This window comes from Scomber japonicus, chromosome 24 (genome assembly GCF_027409825.1).
Source record: "Scomber japonicus isolate fScoJap1 chromosome 24, fScoJap1.pri, whole genome shotgun sequence".
Taxonomy (NCBI): domain Eukaryota; kingdom Metazoa; phylum Chordata; class Actinopteri; order Scombriformes; family Scombridae; genus Scomber; species Scomber japonicus.
In genome coordinates, this window is record NC_070601.1 from 4,954,455 (window position 1) to 4,976,403 (window position 21,949).

Genomic DNA, 21,949 nt, shown 5'->3' on the forward strand with positions numbered 1-21,949 from the left:
TAAACACATAAGCTAAAGCGACTCCTGCTGACCCGCATAGCTGAAGACAGATGGCTTCACAGCGTCACGTTGAACCATGAAGGTTCACAGACGGCGACGGCCTACAGTGATCCATGATCAGATGTCCTCGCACCCCGTGATAAACCATATTTAAGCAATAACAACAACAACAACAACAGAGTTTATTAGTGCCATTGTGAAATTGTGCCAAGAAAAAGACTTTAGAGCATAAAAAATGTTCAATAAACGATAATATAGTTAAAAGTTGCTTGCTTGTCACACCAGTTCATGTGCCATCTGATAGTCTGATAAGGATGTTCTTGGTTGCCATGTCAACCAGAGATCTAGTGAGTGAGTTTTGGGTACTTTTACACATTTCTTTCCTCTTTTACTACCGTAGGAAAGCATTTATTCAGTCGGCTTCAGTGATTAATGGTTTGGTGATTACAGGTTCATTGCTGCAGCTGCCGACACTCAGCCCGATCCTGCACCTATTGCATCACCAGCGCACTACACAGGAAAGATCTCAGATATCTCTGCTACGCCGTAATTAACTTATCTGTTTTCCCTGCACGCACTGCACTCTTACACATTCACAAACTATATATATATATATGTGTTACGCAGAGTTACTACTGTACATTTGATCCATAAAATTAAGTCTAGTGAAAGTCTGTGATCTCTTTGTTATTCCTGTTTTCGCTTGTTTCTTTTTTAACTTAGCATAAATTATAGCTAACTATTATGAGGGACAGCCTGATGAGAATGAGCCTTTTGCACTTGCTCTGGCTCATTTACAGTCTTCCCTCTGATCAATGACCACCAACCTGGTGAACTAAATAAACTAAATAACACACTGGCTGCACTATACGGCTCTGTTGCAGTTCAAACGTGCACTGGAAGCATATCAGGAGCTTCTGCAGCCACATTTCTGATACAGTTATGAATACTAATATTCATAATAATGCATAATTACCTCCTGAAATTTTGCTCTTCTTCTCCTTTTTTGTCTTCTCTTATTAATGCGTTATTCTGACTATAGTAAATACCAGAGGAAACTTATTGTGCTATTTATTGCAGACCACCTACAGTAGTGTCAAAGTGTAGATAAGATAATTATTTTCCATTTCAGAAGCTGTCTAGTCCTTTTTTTCCTTCTCTCTTTCTCTCTGTTTTGCTGTAGTGTGACAAATTAAATGCATTGACATTTTTGAGTAAATTGCCAATACAAACAGGCATTTAAATATAATCACAAGTGAATTATCATGCTTCAGAGACACAAGATGCTCCAGCACAAAATAAACCTGTTGTATAAAGATATAGCAGACATTTATACATCGGCTAGAATGGCAACAAATTGTCAACTACATTCAATCTGTGTACAAATAACACGACTTTACACTATTAAATTGTGTGCAGATGATATCCCAATCCTTCCCAGAGAAGTGACACCGATGCATTGTGACTTCATTTTATTTTATACAGTGATATTTGGCTTATTAGGAGGAGACAGGTTGGGATGCTTGATAATTATTTGGCAAGAAGTAGCAGCATGAGATCACTGTTCGTGACAAGCAATCAGACATCTTTAACGTCACATTGGGCATTTGTTTGCACCATGGCGACACATTTTTACCCCAATTTATCATTTCAGCTCAAAACATGATCTTTCTCTCACTCTAACCAACTGTTTTTTCTATGCTTAAACCTAACCAATAGTGTTAAATGACATGGAAAAGGGCTAAAAATGCAGCATTAAATTGGTGTATCACCTTCACACTCAATTGGACTTTGGTTTATGCACTTAACACAATTTGAAAGTTGTATTATTTGTATGCAGATTGTGAGACTGGGTTAATGTAGTAGCTGGAGCTGTAGATGATAGAGTGTAAGTGTGGAGAGAGAGAGAGAGAGAGAGAGAGAGAGAGAGAGAGAGAGAGAGAGAGAGGATAAATCTTCAAAATGAATGCAAATAGTAAATGATAGTAAATTCCCATCTCTCCAAGCATTTCTTCTTCTTCCTCGCAGCAGGATGACTATTGCTCTCATCACACCTGTCAGCTCAACTTTATTGACCTTTCTTTCTTTTGCTCTGGGCGTCCCATCGCTGACACCTCCTCATTACATTTTCCTCCCATTGTTACATAAGATCCACTGTGCTGGGAAAGTGTCGCAGCCCAACCTTGATCTTGTGACCGAGGGTCTGATTGTGTCACACAGTAAGAGCAGAAGAGCATCGTACCCTCCGACCGCGTTGAGCTGGTATTCAAGCTCAAAATGTGGAGAATCTTCAAATGTCTCTGTTGTTTAACTGGCTCCTTGACAGCATGACAGATTGTGTTTGCATCTGAGCTCAGAGAGAGTGAGAGAGAGAGAAAAAGGAGTGTGAAAGTAAATAGCAGCTACATCTGGGAGAGCAGTGACCCAAACGGTGGGAAAAAATAAAATAAATCGCAGCGGGTTTTCTTGACAACATGACAGCTAAATGATTGCTGTAATGGTAAATTCAGGATAGTAGATGATTAAATATATCCTTAACACCTTTCTGGAGACTTGCTGGGAGTGACAGAAGGAAGAGACACACAAGGACAGAGGTGGAGAGAGAGAGAGAGAGAGAGAGAGAGATAGAGAGAGATGTCCTTTCTAATGTGGAAACAGAGATCCACCACCTACTGCGTCCTTTCCTTCCACAGGGAGATAATACTAATGACTAGTCCTGTGGCCTGTGGCTTCTCATTATGGGCTCTGGTTGGCCTTCTAACACACACACACACACACACACACACACACACACACACACACACACAGATGTACCAGAACAAGTGTGCCGGTGACGCTGACCACATCCCCAGTTTGAGTCCTACTGTCGGCATTTATAGCGTCATCTCACTGCACCTGTTTCCTGTTGTACGCATTCCAATAAACAACCACCCAAATAACTGATGTTCTCACCGATTGGAGCTTTAGATACATGACCCATTAGTTGATATAGGTAATTTTTTAAGCAAATGATGTTTATTAAGAAAAACAACATGATAGGAGCTTTGGGATCAAACCTTTCTGAGGGACTCCATGAGAGGACGTACCCACTGGAGAGCTTACCCGAGATCTACATATACCTTCAAGGGCTTTTCTTTCTGTTTGCACCACCAATAGGAAGTGATGTAAGCCAGCTGGCAGTCGGTATAGCAACGTCTCTTCTTAGGCAAGATACACAACACTAACAAGATGAAGGATGTTGTGATTGGAGCTGTGTATTTGTTCACACTGCCAACGTCTTTTACACTGTTTTTTTTAGAAATGGTAGTTGGTGTTGCTGCATGTTTTCTCAACCATTCAAATATACACTTAGGCCTGAACCACTATACACTTACATCACTCAATGTTGCTCTTTTGCTTGAGTATCTACCCTCAAATAGGGGCTAAAGTAGTCCCTCAAAACAATGATCTAAGAACTACCATCGTTCCTGCAGTCTGATAACACCTTATTGGTCGTAATGTCAGTCAGATAGAAATGACATATAGTTCGGTTTGGGTGACAGATGCCATCCAATAGCTGTAGCATTGGTGCAGTTAGGATGACGTATATGTTTCACATTCCCAGGTGGTGGGTTTGGTGGATGGTATAATCCAACAGCAGGCTTTATTGAAGGATGCCGCTGTTAGTTTCTTGTCTCCAACCATAAATCAGGACAGTGTTTTAGTAACTAACTACAATCGTCCCCTAATTTAAAGCCTGTGGTTATTATTCTAGCATGACAACGAACAAAGGTGGTCTCACTTTAACAGCAGCTGCACTGCTTTCCGGCTCCGTCCTCTGCCATCCGTCAAAACCCACCGCCTCCAGCTGTGTTGCGGCTCTGCCCGGTTCTGGCAGGCAGCGGGAGCCGTGAGAACCCACGAGATCTCTCGAATTCATGGATAATTGCGCAATATAGCGGGATGTACTTTCTATATAGATAACTACAAAACCAACACATCCATTTGGAGGAGTAGTAGGGGTGCTGACTTGTTGATCTGCCTTGTCGTTTTCAAGGCATAGTGCTAGGAAATATGATCAGCCGTGAACACTGTGTATTTTATTTTGTATTTGTGCTTGACTTACTGTCCCCCACGATCTGCTCTGTGCTGAATTGCTGCGCTGTGATCCGGCATCCGGCAAAAATAGAAGCTCTGCGTATGTGCTCCGGAGGCCTCCCGTCTGCCGGAGCACATACGCAGCCATGACGGAGCCGTTCTGCAGCCGGTGGAAGTACACACATTGACTAGAATGGAAACGGATCGGATCGGTTAACTTTAACCTCTTTCCTTCCACCTAACCAAGTTATTTTTGTACCCAAACCTAACCAGACCTTAAAATCTTTATTCTATCACAGTAGTGTCTCTTTAACAGGCAGTGATTACTATAATTGCACATATTTGGTATTCAGAGGACTAATTGGTCATTGGAAGACTTTAATCCTAGAGCTAAGTTACCTTCAAGAGGCTGCCTGTAGTTTCTTTAGCAAATAAATAGTAATAGTAAGTCATAGGAATAATAATAATGGTATTTGTGTAGGTGAACTTGAACTTGAATCTTTGTCTTGAGTGGTTTTCTAGCAATGGGTACTGGTAATGCTCTTAGTGATGATAGAAAAGGATGAACTATAATTAAAATAGCATGATACCACTTATACATAAGTAAGTGTGCAATTAGATGCAAGTTAACAAGCTTCTTCAAAGACCAAATCTATCATGTATGTTAGTCATGAAACGATGGGTTAAGTGAACATTTAGAAACCCTGTTAGCTCAGGTCTGACAGAGGCTGCATTACATCACCTGGGAGAATGAGACATAACTTACCCTGTCGTGCCACAATAATGAATTTTCCAGCCCAACAGGGTCAGTGGTCCCATTACTTGTTTTGTTGAGATTGATGACGAAGTTGGGGAAATTACCGGCTGACACGTCGCTAGGCGTAAATCTAATGTAGAGGCCGGTGTGATGAGAGCTGGGAGCCCGTGTAGACGAGCACAGTCTGGGTTTTGAATTTACTGCTGGGCCTTCGCTTCCAGAGGTGTTTCGGATGTAATTCAAACACATCTGTGATGGAAATGACTTCCTCGACAACCACCCCCTATCCTCCTTCACCCCCCCCCCCCCCCCCCCCCCACACCTCCAACTCATTTCCTCCTCTCTCCTCTAACAAATCTGAGTCAGGCTCCAATAGCTGCTCCTTCTAATTTAATAGCACAGGGGACACTTACATCAGATCCCTTGTAATAGTACTTCAAGAAGCACCAGACTGTTGATAAATTGAGTGAAACACAGTAAAGAGGAAAGGGAAATTCACCACCAACTTGTGTACCCTCAGGATGTCAAAAAAAAAAACCCAACAACATCCAGACACTTAAAAGAAACAAAATAATACCAAAAATTAAACTGTGAGCTTGTCCGCTCCTTGGCGCCGCTGCCTGCTGAATATCATTGGGGTTATATTTAATCTCAACCCCATCAGGAAACCGTAGCAACACAATCAAACTCATCAGTGCTCAAATCTTTTTCCTGACCGTAAGGATCACGTTCAACACAGACGAAAGATGAATGCAAATAAATATCCTCATCAAGCTTTTATCCTGTTGTATTATAGACATATTAGATCCTCCAGTGTTGGTTGTAAGAGTTTTTAAAGTGGATGCAATTCTTAAAGAGGCATTACACTGATTTTACACCCAAGTTTCCAGACTAGATTTTATGACTTTTTTAAGATCCATTTAGTGACTTTTTATTATTTATGATCGCCTTCTTAAAAGGGAGACAATTATTTCTGAGAGGATGAGCTCTAATGTGGTTGTGGCTCCTCTCTGGACTGAGTGGCTAAAGCAATTATCAGCCTTAGAGAGACGTAAATGAGCTTTTGACTGTAAACGCGCACACGTAATGACCAATTACTGACCCCCATGAACTCCTTCCTTGTTTTCATTTTAAATTATTTAACGTGACTATTTAAAATGATTTTGTTGCTTTAATTTTAAGAGTTTAAAGAGTTTTTAGCCTGTGGATCCTTTATCATCATACTTCCATAGACTAAACAGCAACCTGCATTTCATATTACAGATTTAGTAGATTTAGATGCATATTGATGAGACAATAGCATATATTATATAAATAAAGCTACTTTGAGTCAGTTAAATATAGATTTTTACGTCATGTATATTTCAGTAGCTTCATTATCATGTGTGCAAATTAGCATGTGATGTCCTCGAGAGACTTGTGGAGCTTCTGTGGCCCTGGAGGAGCTTTCCACTTCAGTCTCACTTGCATTACAATGTGAGGAATAGAGTTTAAAGATGTGAGTGATTCCCCAACATGCAGGGTCTTATGAGAAAAGGTCAAAGTTGGACCCAGTTTTTAGTCAAGACATCTCAGTTTCTGCCCCTTTTGATTTTTAGCACACTTTTAAATATCTTTTCTCTTATAAGGAGTCATTTGTCAGTTTTTAAATGTTAAAGTGAAGCTGTTCAAAGCTGCAGCTGCACAATGTAAAAAAATGGTCATAACCGGTTTCTTAAACTATAGGGATTTTCAACCTTTTTGGTTTCTGAGCTCATAAAATGAAGCGATATCTATTCGTGACTCCTCAATACAGTTTATGTCAATAGAGAGGACAGGAGAGATGTTTTCCTTTACAGATTGTATTAATTTGAAGGATTTTTAGAGGCCGTGAAGAGGTGAAGTGATGGCAGGATATAAAAGCAAAAAAAGAGAAAATAAACATCAGTCTGTGCAAAAGAAACCCTTTGCTTTTAATTTTAACCCTTTAAAGGAAGACAAAATGAGTAGTTAGCAGCAAGAAAAAGAGCAAGCACACTGGAGCAAAACCCCAAAGTTTGATTGACAGGTGATTTCTGGTAGTTTCCATGAACACGAGTAACAGAAAATCCACAAAAGCAGAAAAAATAACCCCCCTCCTGTGTCGACTCTGCAGGCTGTGCAGGGAAGCAGCTCTACGCTAATTTCTCTCATTACAATTAGCATTACGGCTGCTACACTGATTTATGATGTCGCCGTGGTAACCAACAGAGATGTTTGTGTTTGCTTATATTTAATTTGACATTCCCTACATATATATATGTGGCATATTTACTGGGTCACTGTAGAAATGTGTATGTGTGTGTATATATAGAATACATGTGATTGAATTATTCATGGAGTGGTTGTTTACATTGTGTGCTCTTAATGTATGCAGAGTTTGTTTATATCCGATTAGGCGGGGGATGAAGGAAAACATCCAGGTACTTACATAAGATGGGAAGTGTGTGCGTGTGTGTGTGTGTGTGTGTGTGTGTGTGTGTGTGTGTGTGTGTGTGTGTGTGTGTGTGTAGACGTGTGTGTGTAGACGTGTGTGTGTTGCCCATGAAAGCACAATATGGATGAGTGCTTCACACTGCTTGGATTGTCATACATGATTGCTAATGAGCTTTGTACAAACAATAGGCTACATCTATAGCAGTGGCCCATATGAATAACATAATGAACAATGGAATATGCATTATAATATGTAAAATAGGTAAATCACATGCAATCTAAAAGAAAAAAACTCTTCTTTGATGATTATATTCCCAATAAATCCCACCAGAAATCGATGCTATGTGGACACTTGAACATCCAGTATATATGATTCCTGATCGTCTGCTGCTATAAGAGCCTCCCACCAGATTTCACCACCTGTTTATGGCTTTCTATCTTTAGTTGAGCTACTCTGATGATTCATTATCATCTGGTGCGTTTGCATGCTCATTTATATCATCTTTGACCCCGTTTTGTGTAATTAGATCTATTCCTTCTGATGAAACTGGATGTAATCTACTACAATTGTTCAATATTCAAATGATTCCCCCTTTCAGGAAAGTCATTATACCCCTGTGGTGGTGAGGATGTTAATCTCTTTGGGTTTCATGTTGTAAATATTGTAAATAATTTAACATGTGGCCTGTGTGTTGATGTAATTGATCGGCTCAACCTGTGATCCACACCTGGGTTGCATCAGGTTGATTTAACATTGTGATTTTATTCCATAAATTGCGGTTTTGGGAGCAGATGTTCTTTGTTCTTGAGTTAGAATATCATTGTATGCTGGAGAATGAAGATTTTCTTAATCTGAGAGCCTACAAGTAGCTAGACCAAGAAGTTCGGAAACTTCATTCATATACTTTTGGCCATAAAGTGTTTGTAGAGAACGTCCATAGATAGTCCATAGTCTAATAATAGTATTGTGCTCTAAGGCTGTTTTTCTATGGATTATTAGGTTAAGGGAGGGAGGGAGGGGGAAAGGAAGGAGGAAAGGAAAGAAGGAAGGGAGGAAGGAAAGGAGGAAGAAGGGAGGAAGGAAAGAAGGAGGGAAAGAAGGAAGGACGGAGGAAAGGAAAGAAGGAAGGAAGGACGGAGGAAAGAAGGAAGGAAGGAAGGTAGGAGAGAGGGAGGGAGAAAGGAAAAGAGGAAGGGAGGAAGGAAGGAAGGTAGGAGAGAGGGAGGGAGAAAGGAAAAGAGGAAGGGAGGAAGGAAGGAAAGAAGGAGAGAAAGAAGGAACAGAGGAGGATGACACGAAGGTTAACAAATTATACTTTTTCCACCTGATTTACATTTATACTTTTATTGAAATTCATGTGGTCATTTCTTGTTTTAATATCATCTACTCAATTAATGTACTTTATAAAATGTATGCTGCATTTAGAGGCATTCATTATAAACACATAACCTGCCCTGAGCCCCTTGTTTTGCTCGCTTTCATATAGAAACATACATTGTGAGAAAAGATCATTTATAGTATCTACAGCGAAACATTTACACACACACACACACACACACACACACACACACACACACACACACACACACACACACACACACACACACACACACACAGAGATCTCTACTGTAAGCTCTTTCTGCGACATCAGGTATCCCAATTTTCCGCTGGACTGTGGGAAGTAGAGCGCCACGTTTATCAGGTGTAGCAGCAGAAGTGGAGCCTTTAAAGTCAGCTTCATGCAGATTTCAGTTAGAAATATTTTTTTCCATTCACATCGGATCCAAAAAGAAACTTATTTCCATTAAAAAAAACAATATTGTGGCCTCTTATTTTCTGGTTTTACTCATTCATTCTCTTGTGCTTTAAATGCAGGCTGAAATTGCCAAAACATAAAAAACATAATTGTCTGCACCTTTTCCATCCCCCGTACACAGTCACAAAATTGAGTGTGTGAGTAATTGGAAAAGTTTAAAACTGAATTTTGAGACTTTATAGATAATTCCTGTTTTTTTTTAAAAAGTAATTATGCTTTTCATACTTTTTTTTGGATTAAAACATTCTCAAAACTTGCATTACATTTGTAAATTGGTAGAAAATGTTGGTTCTGATTCAATGTGGTTGCATATTTACCTTTTCTTCTTTTCTTTTCTTTTTTTTTTTACATTTCGTCATTAATGCACGCTCTTATTCTGACAGCTGACTCTTATGCAGCAGTCAGGCTGATTGCGTCCCCTGCAATCAGACACAAATTCACTCGAAATGAGTTTCAGGAGTCCATCAGGGAGGAGAGGAGAAGAGAGGGAGAGGAGAGAGAGGGAGGCACAGCTGTTCCTGGTTCAGTTCGACAAGGATGTTGAGAATGTGAAACAGATGAGTTTTGGCATCGAGATGAGAAATTAGACACTTTTGAAAACATTTCCAGCGTGGGCATGAATAAAGGAGATGTAGCCTACTATCAATTGGTTCTAATCAAATGCATATTCATAGCAGATGTTCCAACTTGGGAGTATTTACAATTACACATTAATCCAAGATGCTAACCTTGTTATTGTTCACTTTAAAACAGCATAACTTAACTACTTCTGATGTGTTATGTACTGTATTTAAAGTTGTTTCCAGTGAAATCAGACAAAAGCTCATTTAAAACTACCTGAATTGATTATCTTTGTGTTAATATTTGCTTTTATTTCAGTGTAACAGTCAGCAGTTTTTTTCTCCAATTGTAAAACATTAACAGAAATTTAACACAACAAGACAAATTAACATCTCTTTTTTTCAGACTTGGCAGCTTATAACATCAAATTGATTTATTTTCTGTGAATGGAAGAGGCTCACTTGGAATATAAGAAAACAGGCTACAGCTGTGAATCAAGTAATCACCATTTCAGTCATTCATTATTGTACCTCAATACGTCTAACGAGAACAATTAATCCCACCTGTTGCACATCAGCCTTAAAAGCCTCAAACTGCATCGTATGTATGTTGTTATTCAGAAGAAGACTGGTGGAGGCTATATGCTATTTAATGGATATATAAGAAGAAAATATATGTATAAATTAATTCCCTCAAACACCACAGAAACCACAAAGAAGATAACAAATACATTCAGGGTTGCATTTAAGTTGCAGCAAGTGGGCTTAGTGGTGCCTTTGTGCTTCAAATAGTAGATGAAACATTTCAGATCTCACACATAAGGTTTGAATTAATGTGACTGTTGGGAAGAGCAAGAGACTGTAACCAACAGGAGCTTGAAGAATACGGCGGCGTTAATGAGGTCTGAAAGGAACAAAGGACTGAATTTAAAACCAAGACTTAAATATAAACTAAGTGTTGTGGACAGGCAAAGTCAGTACAAGAACCTCAAAACCAATAATAAACCAACATGAATCAAACTGTCTAAGATTAAACTCAGCTCAGCCCAGTGTGATGAAACAGGGAGAAAAGTGTGAGGGCCTCTAGTGGACTGGTGGAGAGTAGCAGCTTTAGGGACACGAACCCAGACTGTGACAGTGACAGCAGGTCTGGATGTTGCAGCTATACATCCTGAGTGAGATAAGAGAAATCGAGGACAGCAATTCAGGAATGTGTGTAGTTAGTTTTTACAAATGTTCCCCGGTGGATAGATGACCGATGAACCGACAGGCTGAATCCCAGGTGTAATGGAAACCAGAGGAACAGAGTGTGATGTTTTTCCTTTTTTAAGGTGCACCACATCCTGTTTTCTGCTTTCTTATTTACAAGATAAGAATTAAAACCCACAGGAATAACACTCATTTTCGGCCATATTTAATTTTGATTTCCATGCATGTATGTTAGACAGTGAAGCACTATTTATGTTTAAGCCTCCTGTTGTCCTCGAGTCAAGGAAGGAAGGGAGGGAGGGAGGAAGAAACGAGGGATGGAAGGGAGGGAGGGAAGAAGGAAGGAAGGAAGGAAGGGAGAGAGGAAGGAAGGAAGGAAGGGAGAGAGGAAGGAAGAAAGAAGAAAATGAGGAAGGGAGGAAGGAAAGAAGGGAAGGAGGGAGGGAGGGAGAAAGGAAAAGAGGAAAGGAAGGGAGGGAGGGAAGAAGGAAGGAAGGAAGGAAGGAAGGGAGAGAGGAAGGAAGAAAGAAGAAAAGGAGGAAGGGAGGAAGGAAAGAAGGGAAGGAGGGAGGGAGGAAGGAAAGAAGGGAGGGAGGGAGCAAGGAAAAGAGGAAAGAAGGAAGGTAGTGGGGAGGAAAGAAAGGAGGGAGGAAGAAGGAAGTAAAGGAAGGGAGGGAGGAAGGAAGGAAGAAAGGGGGAGGAAGGAAGAAAAGGGGACCAAGGAAGGGAGGAAAGAAGGAACAGTCAAAACAGTCTATTTCATGAAGTGACCACTGTGAGATGCACATAAAAACAGAAGCTTTAGATCAAGATGTTAACCCCAGCTCTCTGAAACATGAGTGAGGTGTCTCTTATTATGGGACATGCTCCCCCAGAAGCTATTTTACACTACGCCAGTCTTGAATGGCAGATAGGCATGATGTCTTCTCTCTTGTGGAGGAAAAACCCTGATGTAATGTTCTCCCTCTAATCCAAGTAAGCACCACCTCCTCCTCCTCACTCCAGGCTAAGAGAGTGTGATGAGATACCACACTCCTGTTCCTGTTAATTTCTTAATCTATAAAGTTCATTATCAGCATTTGCTTCAGTATCAGGCTTACTTCAAACATTGATTGGTATGGTCATTATAGGCTATGATCCAGTATGTCAAACCGCTGCTTCCTACTCTTAAGATGTGATTTCTCGAAATGTGGTGAAAGACCATGACGCAAACAGCTGCTCTGATTTCCCTGAATCCAGCTGTCTTATCAGCACATGTGCGTAATGCTCGCACCAGGCAGAGCGCATTAAGCCGTTCATGTGTGGAGAAAAGAGGATAGAAAGCTGACAGCTCAATAGGCAGGTTAAAAAACCTCGGGCACAATCGTGGGATTTGGCTTTAGTAAAAAAAAACATTGGAATCTCTCATTTTAAAAACTGTGCACATGACAGGTTCACTGATAGCGTATGGGTGTCGGTAACGCATTGTGCAGAGGCCAAAGCGAGTGATAAAGCTGTTTTTTTAAAGGAGAGCATCTTAAGCTCTACCTGAACGGTGAGACCGGTGGGCGTGACAGCAACATCAAGCACCATTGATAAATCCCACAGGGCAGTTAAGTCTCTTGATACTAGCTGAAGGCGTCCTTTCAAAAACTGACAAACAACAGGACTCATCTGCCATTTTTGTGCCCATTTACACGCCAATATAGCGGCTAAGTAGCACTTTTGACAGTGGAGCCTGGATTCCGCCTTCAGGCTGGACCGGAGCTGGTCGGGGTCGGTTGGCGGTTGGCGGTGTGACAAGGGCAAGCTGTTCAAGCCCAGCTGGCTCCTGTAGGGTCGGTGTGTCTCCGGTGGCTAACTCCTGTGGCGGATGGTTGGCTGCTCCCATCATATGATATGCCAGCGACATGGTAGCTTGGCAACCAATGTGCAGTACAATGCTGATAAATGCTCACAATGCTGTTGGCTTGACCTCGTCCGTGGTGAGGAAAGGCTCAGTCTATGTCTTTGTTGTAAGTTGGCTCCATTTGATAGGAGAAGCAGGAAGCAGCTAGTTTGGTGTTGAAAGAGAACGAGGAGTTCATGTCACATTATTTAAACACAATCCAACTGTCCATTATGTAGTAAAGATGTCTTACCTATAGGCTCTACACTGTCTGCATGATTTTAACTGCAGACAATAAGCTGATACATTTGTTATTCGAGAGTCTACCTGTCTCATACCTATCTTAAAACAACGTCTGTTTTATAGAGCAGTTTACCCTCTGGTAGAGCAGAATAATATATTTTTTGTCAGTGCAACACCACAAATATTACAGCTTCCTCCATTTTCAACTTTATTATTGTCCCGAAGGAAATTTGATTTGGAAGCAGGTGGTGATGCTCAGCTCACAGGAATGCACCGTTGTCAATGTGCAGCAATGAAAAACAGCAAAGAAAAATATGTCTTGTAATAATGATAATAATAATACATATAAATAGGATATTTAACATGAAATAAGCAGTGCCAGAAAATACATTAACTTCCATATGACATGAGAGCATTTACTTAGTTATTAGACTCTGCTATATATTGCAATACATTTTAATGGACCTTTATTACAGCAGTCTTTTTTACACAGGTGTAATTAATGAGTCAAAATGTGTTGCATTTAAAAGGTTTTGGAAGCTAGGAATTCTCAACTGGTTGGTTTAATATCTATCTGCTACTATTTGTTTTTCCTTTTTGTGTTTCATTGTACTTTCACTTTATTTGTAAAACACTCTTCATTCACACACATCCAGTAACTTGACCTTTCCTTTCATTAGCTAAGTCACTTTCTAATCACATGGGCTCAGTTTATTCTGTCTGTGCAGCCTGGTGACCTTTTTATTCAGTGTTTATCATTCGCCGCCGTCAATGTTTTTCTTTGTTTTGCCTCGCAGACTCCGAGGTGGTGTACAGGAACCGCGACGGTCACGTCATGAAGTACGACTTCACCTCGAATGAGCTGGAGTTAGTTCTGAACAACAGTACATTCGTAAGTGCTCTTTCCTGGTTTTGTGTTATTTTTATTCTAACAACCTAATATCATGTTTATCTACATCATGTTTATTTTACTACAATGGAGCAGAGAAGTGACTTTAAAGCAATTTTGCTACAATTTTAGTTGTTAGTAATTATAGGTGTTGTGTCCCCCTATTAAGCACAAACATGCTAAAATGGGCTAAATGCTAATTTGACATGACCCACAGTTATTTATTTTTTTTCAATTTTCTTTTTTATTGTTATCCACACAGAATACATTACACAGTTGATATTGACTACTTGGTTCAGAATTATTGTCAAGAGGTAAAAAAGGAGGAAAACATCAGCATTTCAAAACCTAGCTGTTACAGTATTAAAGTTGTGTAATGTGAAAAAACTAAAACTAAACTAAACTAAATAATGACAGACAGAAGGTGGGATAAAGCAAAAACAATGATGAACCAAAACGGGATGTATAGGCTTGTAACAATGGGACATGACCCACAGTTTTGTTCTTAAACTCTGATGGCTTAATTGTCTCATCTGCTTCCTCTTCTTTTAATGATAATGCATATTATTACAGCAGAAATTGAAAAGTTTGCCTACTGCCACTTAAACCGTACGTTCAATTTTGTCTTGAGACCTTGGATTACACAGAATTCACTTACACACACACTTCAATACATAAAGAATAATAAAGTACATAAAATATGAATTAAAGCTACCACCTGAGCTCATAAAGCTTCCATGCACTGATCCATAGTGAGAACCTCTGAGGTTTTACAGGATTTTTAATAACATAATAATTCCTTAAAGGGCACATTTCATGATTTCGAGCTGGAACATTTGCAGATGTGTTTAAGAAGTTTCCATTTCGAGTACAGAACAAGACAAAGAAGTAAAAACCAGACTACTATTGAGTGTTTATGTAGCTTATGGAGTCAGAGCTAACCAATCAGAGTTTAACCTTAAAGCTAAAACGACTTGTTTCAGACAGAGGCTGAACTGAGGGTCTGCATAAACAGCCAGTGTGATATAAATAAGGAGTTTTTGAAGGAGTTGACTGTAAATCATGTAAATATATTCTAGTAAAGCCACAGGATATTAATAATGTATCCCCTTAAAGCAATGGATTCTTAAATTTGTTAAAAAATGATGATATTCACAATTACACTAAAGTACAGGAGAGTTATAAGTTATAGTATACAGCATGTGAGCTTTCTAACATTGCTGCTGGCCAGTCATCACTATCCAACTCTACTCTTTAAAAGAAAAGAGATGGACTGCTCTCTTCTTGTCTTGCTGGTGTGATTGGATCTCCACAGGCTGCAGGAAACATGTCAGGGCTCCCGGCAGAGACTCATCACTGCTTTACCTGCAGAATCAGAATATGATTATGTGTCCTGCTAAAGGAGGTGGTGGTGAGGAGGGGGGGGGGGGTTGTTGGGGGGGGGGGGATTGTGTACCCAGCTGTCTGCACTGTAGGTGAGCTCAGGCTTTAAGGTCGCTGAATCTCCTCACATGAACTCACCTCTCTGCTTTCACCGGGAGAGAAAAAAAGGTTGAAATATTGTTTAGAGATTAGTGGTTTTAGCTGCTGCTGTTGTATGCAATCAAATCACTGATCACATTTGCTTTGGGCTCCCCTTTGGGATCAACTTATCTCTAAAATCCACCCAAAACACAAATAAACATTTACAGTCATGCAGCTGTTACCTCACAGTTCTTCCAGGAATGTCATATTATGTCAGGAGGTGTAATTTGAATATCCTTTTAATGCTATTCCAGTCTAATCCTTTTAGAAATGCCTTTTTTTTTTTTTTTTTACAAAATCATACACAAGCCAGATTTAGCTATTTTCTAATTGCATAATTTTAATCCTGCTGTGACACTGTAAATTCCAATCTTCCCTTTTTATAGAGAAACATGTTTCTTTGATTCTTAAATAAATCTTACACAACAATGTTTTGTCTTTTTTTCCTCCTGCTTTCCTCTTATTCTTTAGCAGAATCACCCCACACTGTTATTTCTAGGAGTCTAAATGGTTGCATAAAGGGATTTGATCAGATTTGGAGTTTAAGCTTATCAAACTATGTGTGCGAATTTGGAAAGCAGAGATGGCCTCGTAGTCACAGGTTTGACCTCCCCGAAAATTGCAGCTGCAGCACACTGAACACTGCCATCGACATTTACTAAATGCTGCTCGATAATCGCCTTCAGTGCTCTGATTCATTAGTTTTCCCTCGTGTGCATTCATGTGCTCAGAAAGAGACTGGAGGAGCTCACCTTTTTAAAAAAAACAAAAACAGATTATAATGACAGGTATTATGAATGAATTGAGTCTTTTGTTCTTTCACACAGCTTTCCTAAGTGAGCTCCGCTATTAGAAAACAGCTGGATATATGAATGCAGGAAAACATTAAGAGATAGTTTCAGGCACCAAAAGAGATATTAGAATATCAAAGAACCAAATGGGATTTTTAAAGCCTGACAAATTGTTCAGTGAGTCTGCAGATTTTGTGAAATGTCGTCTATATAGTACGTTCTCCCCGGAAATGTCAAAACCTGCTATGGCTCCCTTGTGGTTTTATGGCCTTTAGTTGTTAGATTAGTTTTTGCCTGCCGCACGTTTTCAGCATTGTCATGAGAGGAGAGCTACAAAAATGAACAATGTTCGCTGATACAAATGGAAGAGTCAACCTATCAGATATCAGATATGAAATCATTTAATGCTCCTTTTCCTCTTTTTTTGGTTTAGTTTCTTTTCACAGTTTCAAGCTTAGCAGTAATAGGAAAATGCTAACATGCTAACATGCTAAACTAAGCTTTGCATGCTAAAAAAGCTGCAAAATGACATGTTTGTTTATGTGCATTTGCATTTATTTCTTCCTGTGTCTACTTCAGGTGTCACTGTGGAATAGAGAAAAGCCTATAGATCAGGGGTGTCAAACATGCGGCCCGCGGGCCAGATACGGCCCGCCGAGGGGTGCGATCCAGCCCACTTGCCATCCAGTGCTCTTTTCCTTCCTTCCATCTGTCCTTCCGACCTTCCTTTTTTCCTTTCTTTGTTCCTTCCTTCCTTTCTTCCTTTTGTCCTTCCTTCCATCTGTCCTTCCTTCCATTCTTCCTTCTGTCCTTCCTTCCTTTCTTCCTTCTGTCCTTCCTTCCATCTGCCCTTCCTTCCTTTCTCCTTTCCTTCCTTCTATCTGTCCGTCCTTCACTATCTCTCTTTCCTACCTTTCTTCCCTCCTTCCTTTTGCCTGTCTCTCCTTCCTTCCCTTCTTATTTCCTTATTTCCTTCCTTCCTTCCTTATTTCCTTCCATCTTTTTAATGATCCGGCCCACATGAGATCAAATTGGTCTGTATGTGGCCCTTGAATGAAAATGAGTTTGACACCCCTGCTATAGATGATATATGCATGGTTCAATAATGTTCTTCTTTTCTTCTTAGGTGGCTTTTAAGGTGGCAAAGTACTCGCTCTCTGCAGATCTGAAGTACGCCCTCTTTGCCTACGATGTCAAACAGGTGAGTTTCAAATTTTAAATGCGTCGATAGCACAATGCATCAAATCAAAAAAACACCTGAACAGCATCACATAGAGAGTAGAGACAATGATAGATGCTGCTGTTGTTGTGTTTTCTGATTCGCGTCCCCCTCACGACCACGCAAGCTGTGTGATTGGAGTCGTGGATCATCCCCAGCATTACCAGCAGCTCTTTTTTGGCTTTTGTTTGTTTTTCCTGGCAGGCTGCTGTCATTTACATTGTGCTCCTGTGCAATACCCAAGAGTGCTGTCACTCACTCATCTGCATGCACAAACACACACACCCACACCCACCCACACACACACACACACACACACACACACACACACACACACACAGACAGAAGCTCTGGCACCGTGTCTTCAGGTTTGTGATTTTTTAAAAACTTTCTATTTATGCTCTTTTGTTCTCTGAAGAGCTCTTTTGTGTTTGTTAAAAGCAGCTAAATTGAAATTGACTGGAATTTAAACCATTAACTGTGATGCTGTTGGATAATTTGGATAATTTGGAAGGTGGAGCCTGGACAGACGCCTGCCTAGTGGAACATGCACCAACTGTTTGATAAGCACGGATGCTTCAATTGCACTACTACACACTACACACACACACACAGACACACACACACACTGTCTGACAACAAATTGTACCACCCGCACCGAACAGGTGTGCATTGATTTGTTGCGTTTCTGTTTTGTTTGCCTTTGTGTGTGTGGTTTTAAGCTACTTGTGCTTCGTCACTTTATCCTCAGCCACACACACACACACATGCAGGTTTTCTGTGTGTGTGTGTGTGAGTGTGTGAATCATCCACCATGAGGCTTTCTTCTCTCCTCACAGTCAAGGTTTATCCATTGATTTTTAGACATGTTTGCAAAGAAATCAGATCAGGTTTAGAGAAGCAGCTGGAGGACGGACGTCTGCATGTTCGACAGTATATTTTATGATTGTCAGGTCAAAACTGCATCGTGGTTTAAAGGCCTGTCAACAGAATCGAAGCTGTTTTGATTTAAAAACTGCAGGCGAGCACCCTCTGTTTTTTTAGAAACATACACAGAAACACTTCTTCTCTTCTTCTCTACATAATAAGGCCTAATTGATTGCGCTCCACTCGACTATTTGTTACCAGGGCAACATGAAAGCCCCTTGAGGTATAAGTAACACCGCTGACTGAGATTTTTAGCTGCTCTCAATTGAATTTCTCTGTTCGTGCACCACCATGCATGAAGGGAAATCAGCTGTGCAGGACACATATAGCACAGTTCACCTGGCAGCGAGGAAAACAAGCCGAAGGAGGAGATCGAGTCTCTGGAAGCTCGGGCCGAAAAACTTTACTTAGTTTGAATTCTAGTGGAGATCCCAAAGTTTCTATATCAAATATGTCAGGCTTATTTTTTGGAGAAATGTATATAAAATGATGGTGCAGTCATAAAACATGCAGTAGTGGATTTAAATATTTCACTACACATTATAGCTTTCGTGGAGAGCTGCAACAAGATGATACATAATATATATATGATACAACAAGAGTAGACAGACCTTCTGCAAAATAAATAGTGTTTTAAACAACTTTAAACCAGAATGGACAACATGCAATATTAACAGAGGTAGTGTTTGATGATTGCATTGTTGATCACCAGTGTAAATATGATCAATTATTAATGAAAAGAGCAACAGCCACATTCAAGAAGTATAAAATGAAATCACAAATAGAAAGAATATAGACAATAATATAACAAGTATATCAAACATGAATATTTAAAGGATGCTCAGCCATATTCAGAAGCTGTGGTTTTGCAATTTCATTCTCTTTTCTACAAAAAAATAGATAAAAAATATATATTTATTTAGTCAGCGCCTGGTATTAAAAGTGCACTTCTCTTGTCAAGTCGGGAGAAAATGACCCTGATGATGTCGTAAGGGTTACCATGGCACCTGAAGACCATCAATTTATAACCAGAGTTACAAATCGAGGCCGTTTGAAGGACATGGCAATTTGCAAGCAGGGAGGATCCAATCAAAGACACCATCAGGTTGCTTTATGAGAAGTTTAGTTTGCAGCATTTGACTCATAACAGGGACTAAAAATGAGGATACCTTAGCTTCTTGCTGCATCAATTTTTAACATTCGATTTCGACTTTAGCCCTTTGCAAGTCCTCCAACTTTATTAAAGTTTAATAATAAATTGACCTTGATTAGTAAAAGATGAACTAATTGAATGATGAAATTGTGCAGTAGAAGCACATCCTCATGTAAGACTGATATTAAAAGTGAGACAGTCATTAGATGAGAGATTTTCCTATTAAAAAAAAAAGTGAATAAAGTATTTTACAGTCGTCTTTTTTTACATAAACCATGTTTCTGTTAGTTATTAGCTACTCCAGTGACTCCTCTAGTGTCATGTTATCTTGATCTTGTATTCTGTGATCATTTACAGATGTACAGATATTCATACACGGCGTCCTACATCGTGTACAACATCTACACCAGGTAAGAAACTCAATATTTTTCCCCCGTTTCTCTCCTTTTTATAAGAAAGCAGCGACTTTTCTCTCATGTTTGGATGTTCTATATGATGCAAGTACATGGTGGCATTCAGTAATAGATGGCAGTTGTTGTTATTATATATATTTATCTATATATATATATGAATGTGTGTTTGTGCATCAGAGAAGTACGAGAGCTGAACCCTCCGGAGGTTCAGAACGCAGTGCTCCAGCATGCAGCCTGGGGAAGACAAGGACAACAGCTGGTAAGGCTGCAGTGTGTGTGTGTGTGTGTGTGTGTGTGTGTGTGTGTGTGTGAGTGAATCATTCTCTTTATTGCCTCTCCATCTTTTTTCTCTCTCCTCGCTGTGTCTTTTATGAATTCATGCCCCCTCGTCTCTCCCGAGGGATTTGATCCAGCCATGATCTGCTCTGATGTGATTCTTTCAGTTCTTCCAGTGTTGGCTCGCCACACTGTGCTGCTTCTGAGGCCGGTTTCTCAGTATTCGTCTGTGTGCCTGGTCAGACCGATTCAGACCATATTTTAATTACTTTAAATATCAAAACATTAGCCAGGATTTCTGTGACAGGCCTATTAACTAAGCCAAGAAAGCACAGTTGTTATTTTACGGGGTCTTTTCCAAATAATCCTCCAGCAAAGATCTAATACGTAACAGTTGTTTTATGAGCTAAAACTGCAAACAGTGTTCAACACGTACAATTTAATGCTGTAAATTAGTTTTGCAGTATTTGTTTTACAAGAGAAACCCTCTAGTCATAGTCGGTGCACAGCAGGTCGGTTAAACATACAGAGTAGGGTTTGCACCATATCATATTTCACATTACTTTTACACATATAGCTAAAATGGATGTTTTTGTCACATTTCCTTCTTCCACCAGCACTCTTTTATTCTTTATACAACCCAAAATGACTTTAAAGTTTGTCCTCTTTCTACTCAAGTCAACTAGCTGCTTATTAATGAGAAATCCCAGTGGCAAAACTATAAAATAAGCATCTTAGCTATCTAATCTAATACAGTGTTGTTAGAACATATCTGCAACACTGGACCTGATATCACCATCATACTATAACACGACATCTTCCTTCAACATCTGACATCTAAAACAAATTAAATCAACCTTTTGCGATCATGTCCAACAAGACTACTTCATTGTATGGCATCAATCTAATCCAGAAAACTTAAAGACTAATAGAGAATCTGAAGTGATGGATGTTTTCTCTGCAGTCACTTGCCTTTACATGTTGTGTTTCTTCTAGTAAACAGTATGTAACAGTATGACTAAGCTGAGCTCTATTCGCTCCAGGTAAAGTATCCACAGCCTGAATGTGGCATATAAACTCAAAATGGCTCCAGTGTGACTAATGACTTTTTTGAGAACAGGGGAAATAAATAAAAAAAGCTAAAAAAATTTTTAAAAAAAACTAGAGAAATGCTCAGTAGGTGAAAAAATGAAGGTGGATCCAGGATATTGGGGGAAACATGCAGGATGTGTCTGGCTGATCCTGTTTGTATTTGCAAATGCAAATATTAAAACACTGATGGATGAGAAATAACAAAAACACACACACACGTTTGCTGCGTGGTGAGATAAAGCAGGGGGGCTTATGAAAAAAACAAAATCTCATCAGAGAGGAAATCAAAAAGAAAAACAAATCAAACAGACACTGAGTTTGACAGCAGAAAAGGAAAAAGATGAGTGGAAAAACAGCAGTAAGGCACGACTGATGAAATCGATATCGGCTTGATGAGTGTGCAGTCAATACCTTCAACAAACCCCTTCTTTCTTTTTAGATCTACATTTTTGAGAATAACATCTACTACCAGTCAGATGCGAGGAGTAACTCCCTGAGAATCACCTCATCTGGGATGGAGGGCGTCATCTTCAACGGGCTCGCCGACTGGTTGTACGAAGGTGAGTTAGGTCACACTGTAATGACTGTTGTACTCACGGCCATTTCTGAGGATTTGAGGCTTTTAAAAGGCACATAATATACCTAAACGTGGTCATAGTTACACAAATTGAGGTGAACTTA

At 39.8% G+C, this 21,949-nt stretch overlaps 1 protein-coding gene across 1 annotated transcript in view; it reads left to right on the plus strand.

Annotated features, from left to right (window-relative positions):
- The window catches only part of LOC128354247 (inactive dipeptidyl peptidase 10-like), a 52,531-nt gene that overhangs the window by 9,920 nt on the left and 20,662 nt on the right, over positions 1 to 21,949 (plus strand). Inside the window, exons 4-8 of the mRNA XM_053314507.1 lie at positions 13,782 to 13,876; positions 17,315 to 17,389; positions 19,845 to 19,897; positions 20,078 to 20,159; positions 21,708 to 21,828. Of these exons, the coding sequence (XP_053170482.1) occupies positions 13,782 to 13,876; positions 17,315 to 17,389; positions 19,845 to 19,897; positions 20,078 to 20,159; positions 21,708 to 21,828 (426 nt within the window). The remainder of the gene's footprint in view (positions 1 to 13,781; positions 13,877 to 17,314; positions 17,390 to 19,844; positions 19,898 to 20,077; positions 20,160 to 21,707; positions 21,829 to 21,949) is intronic.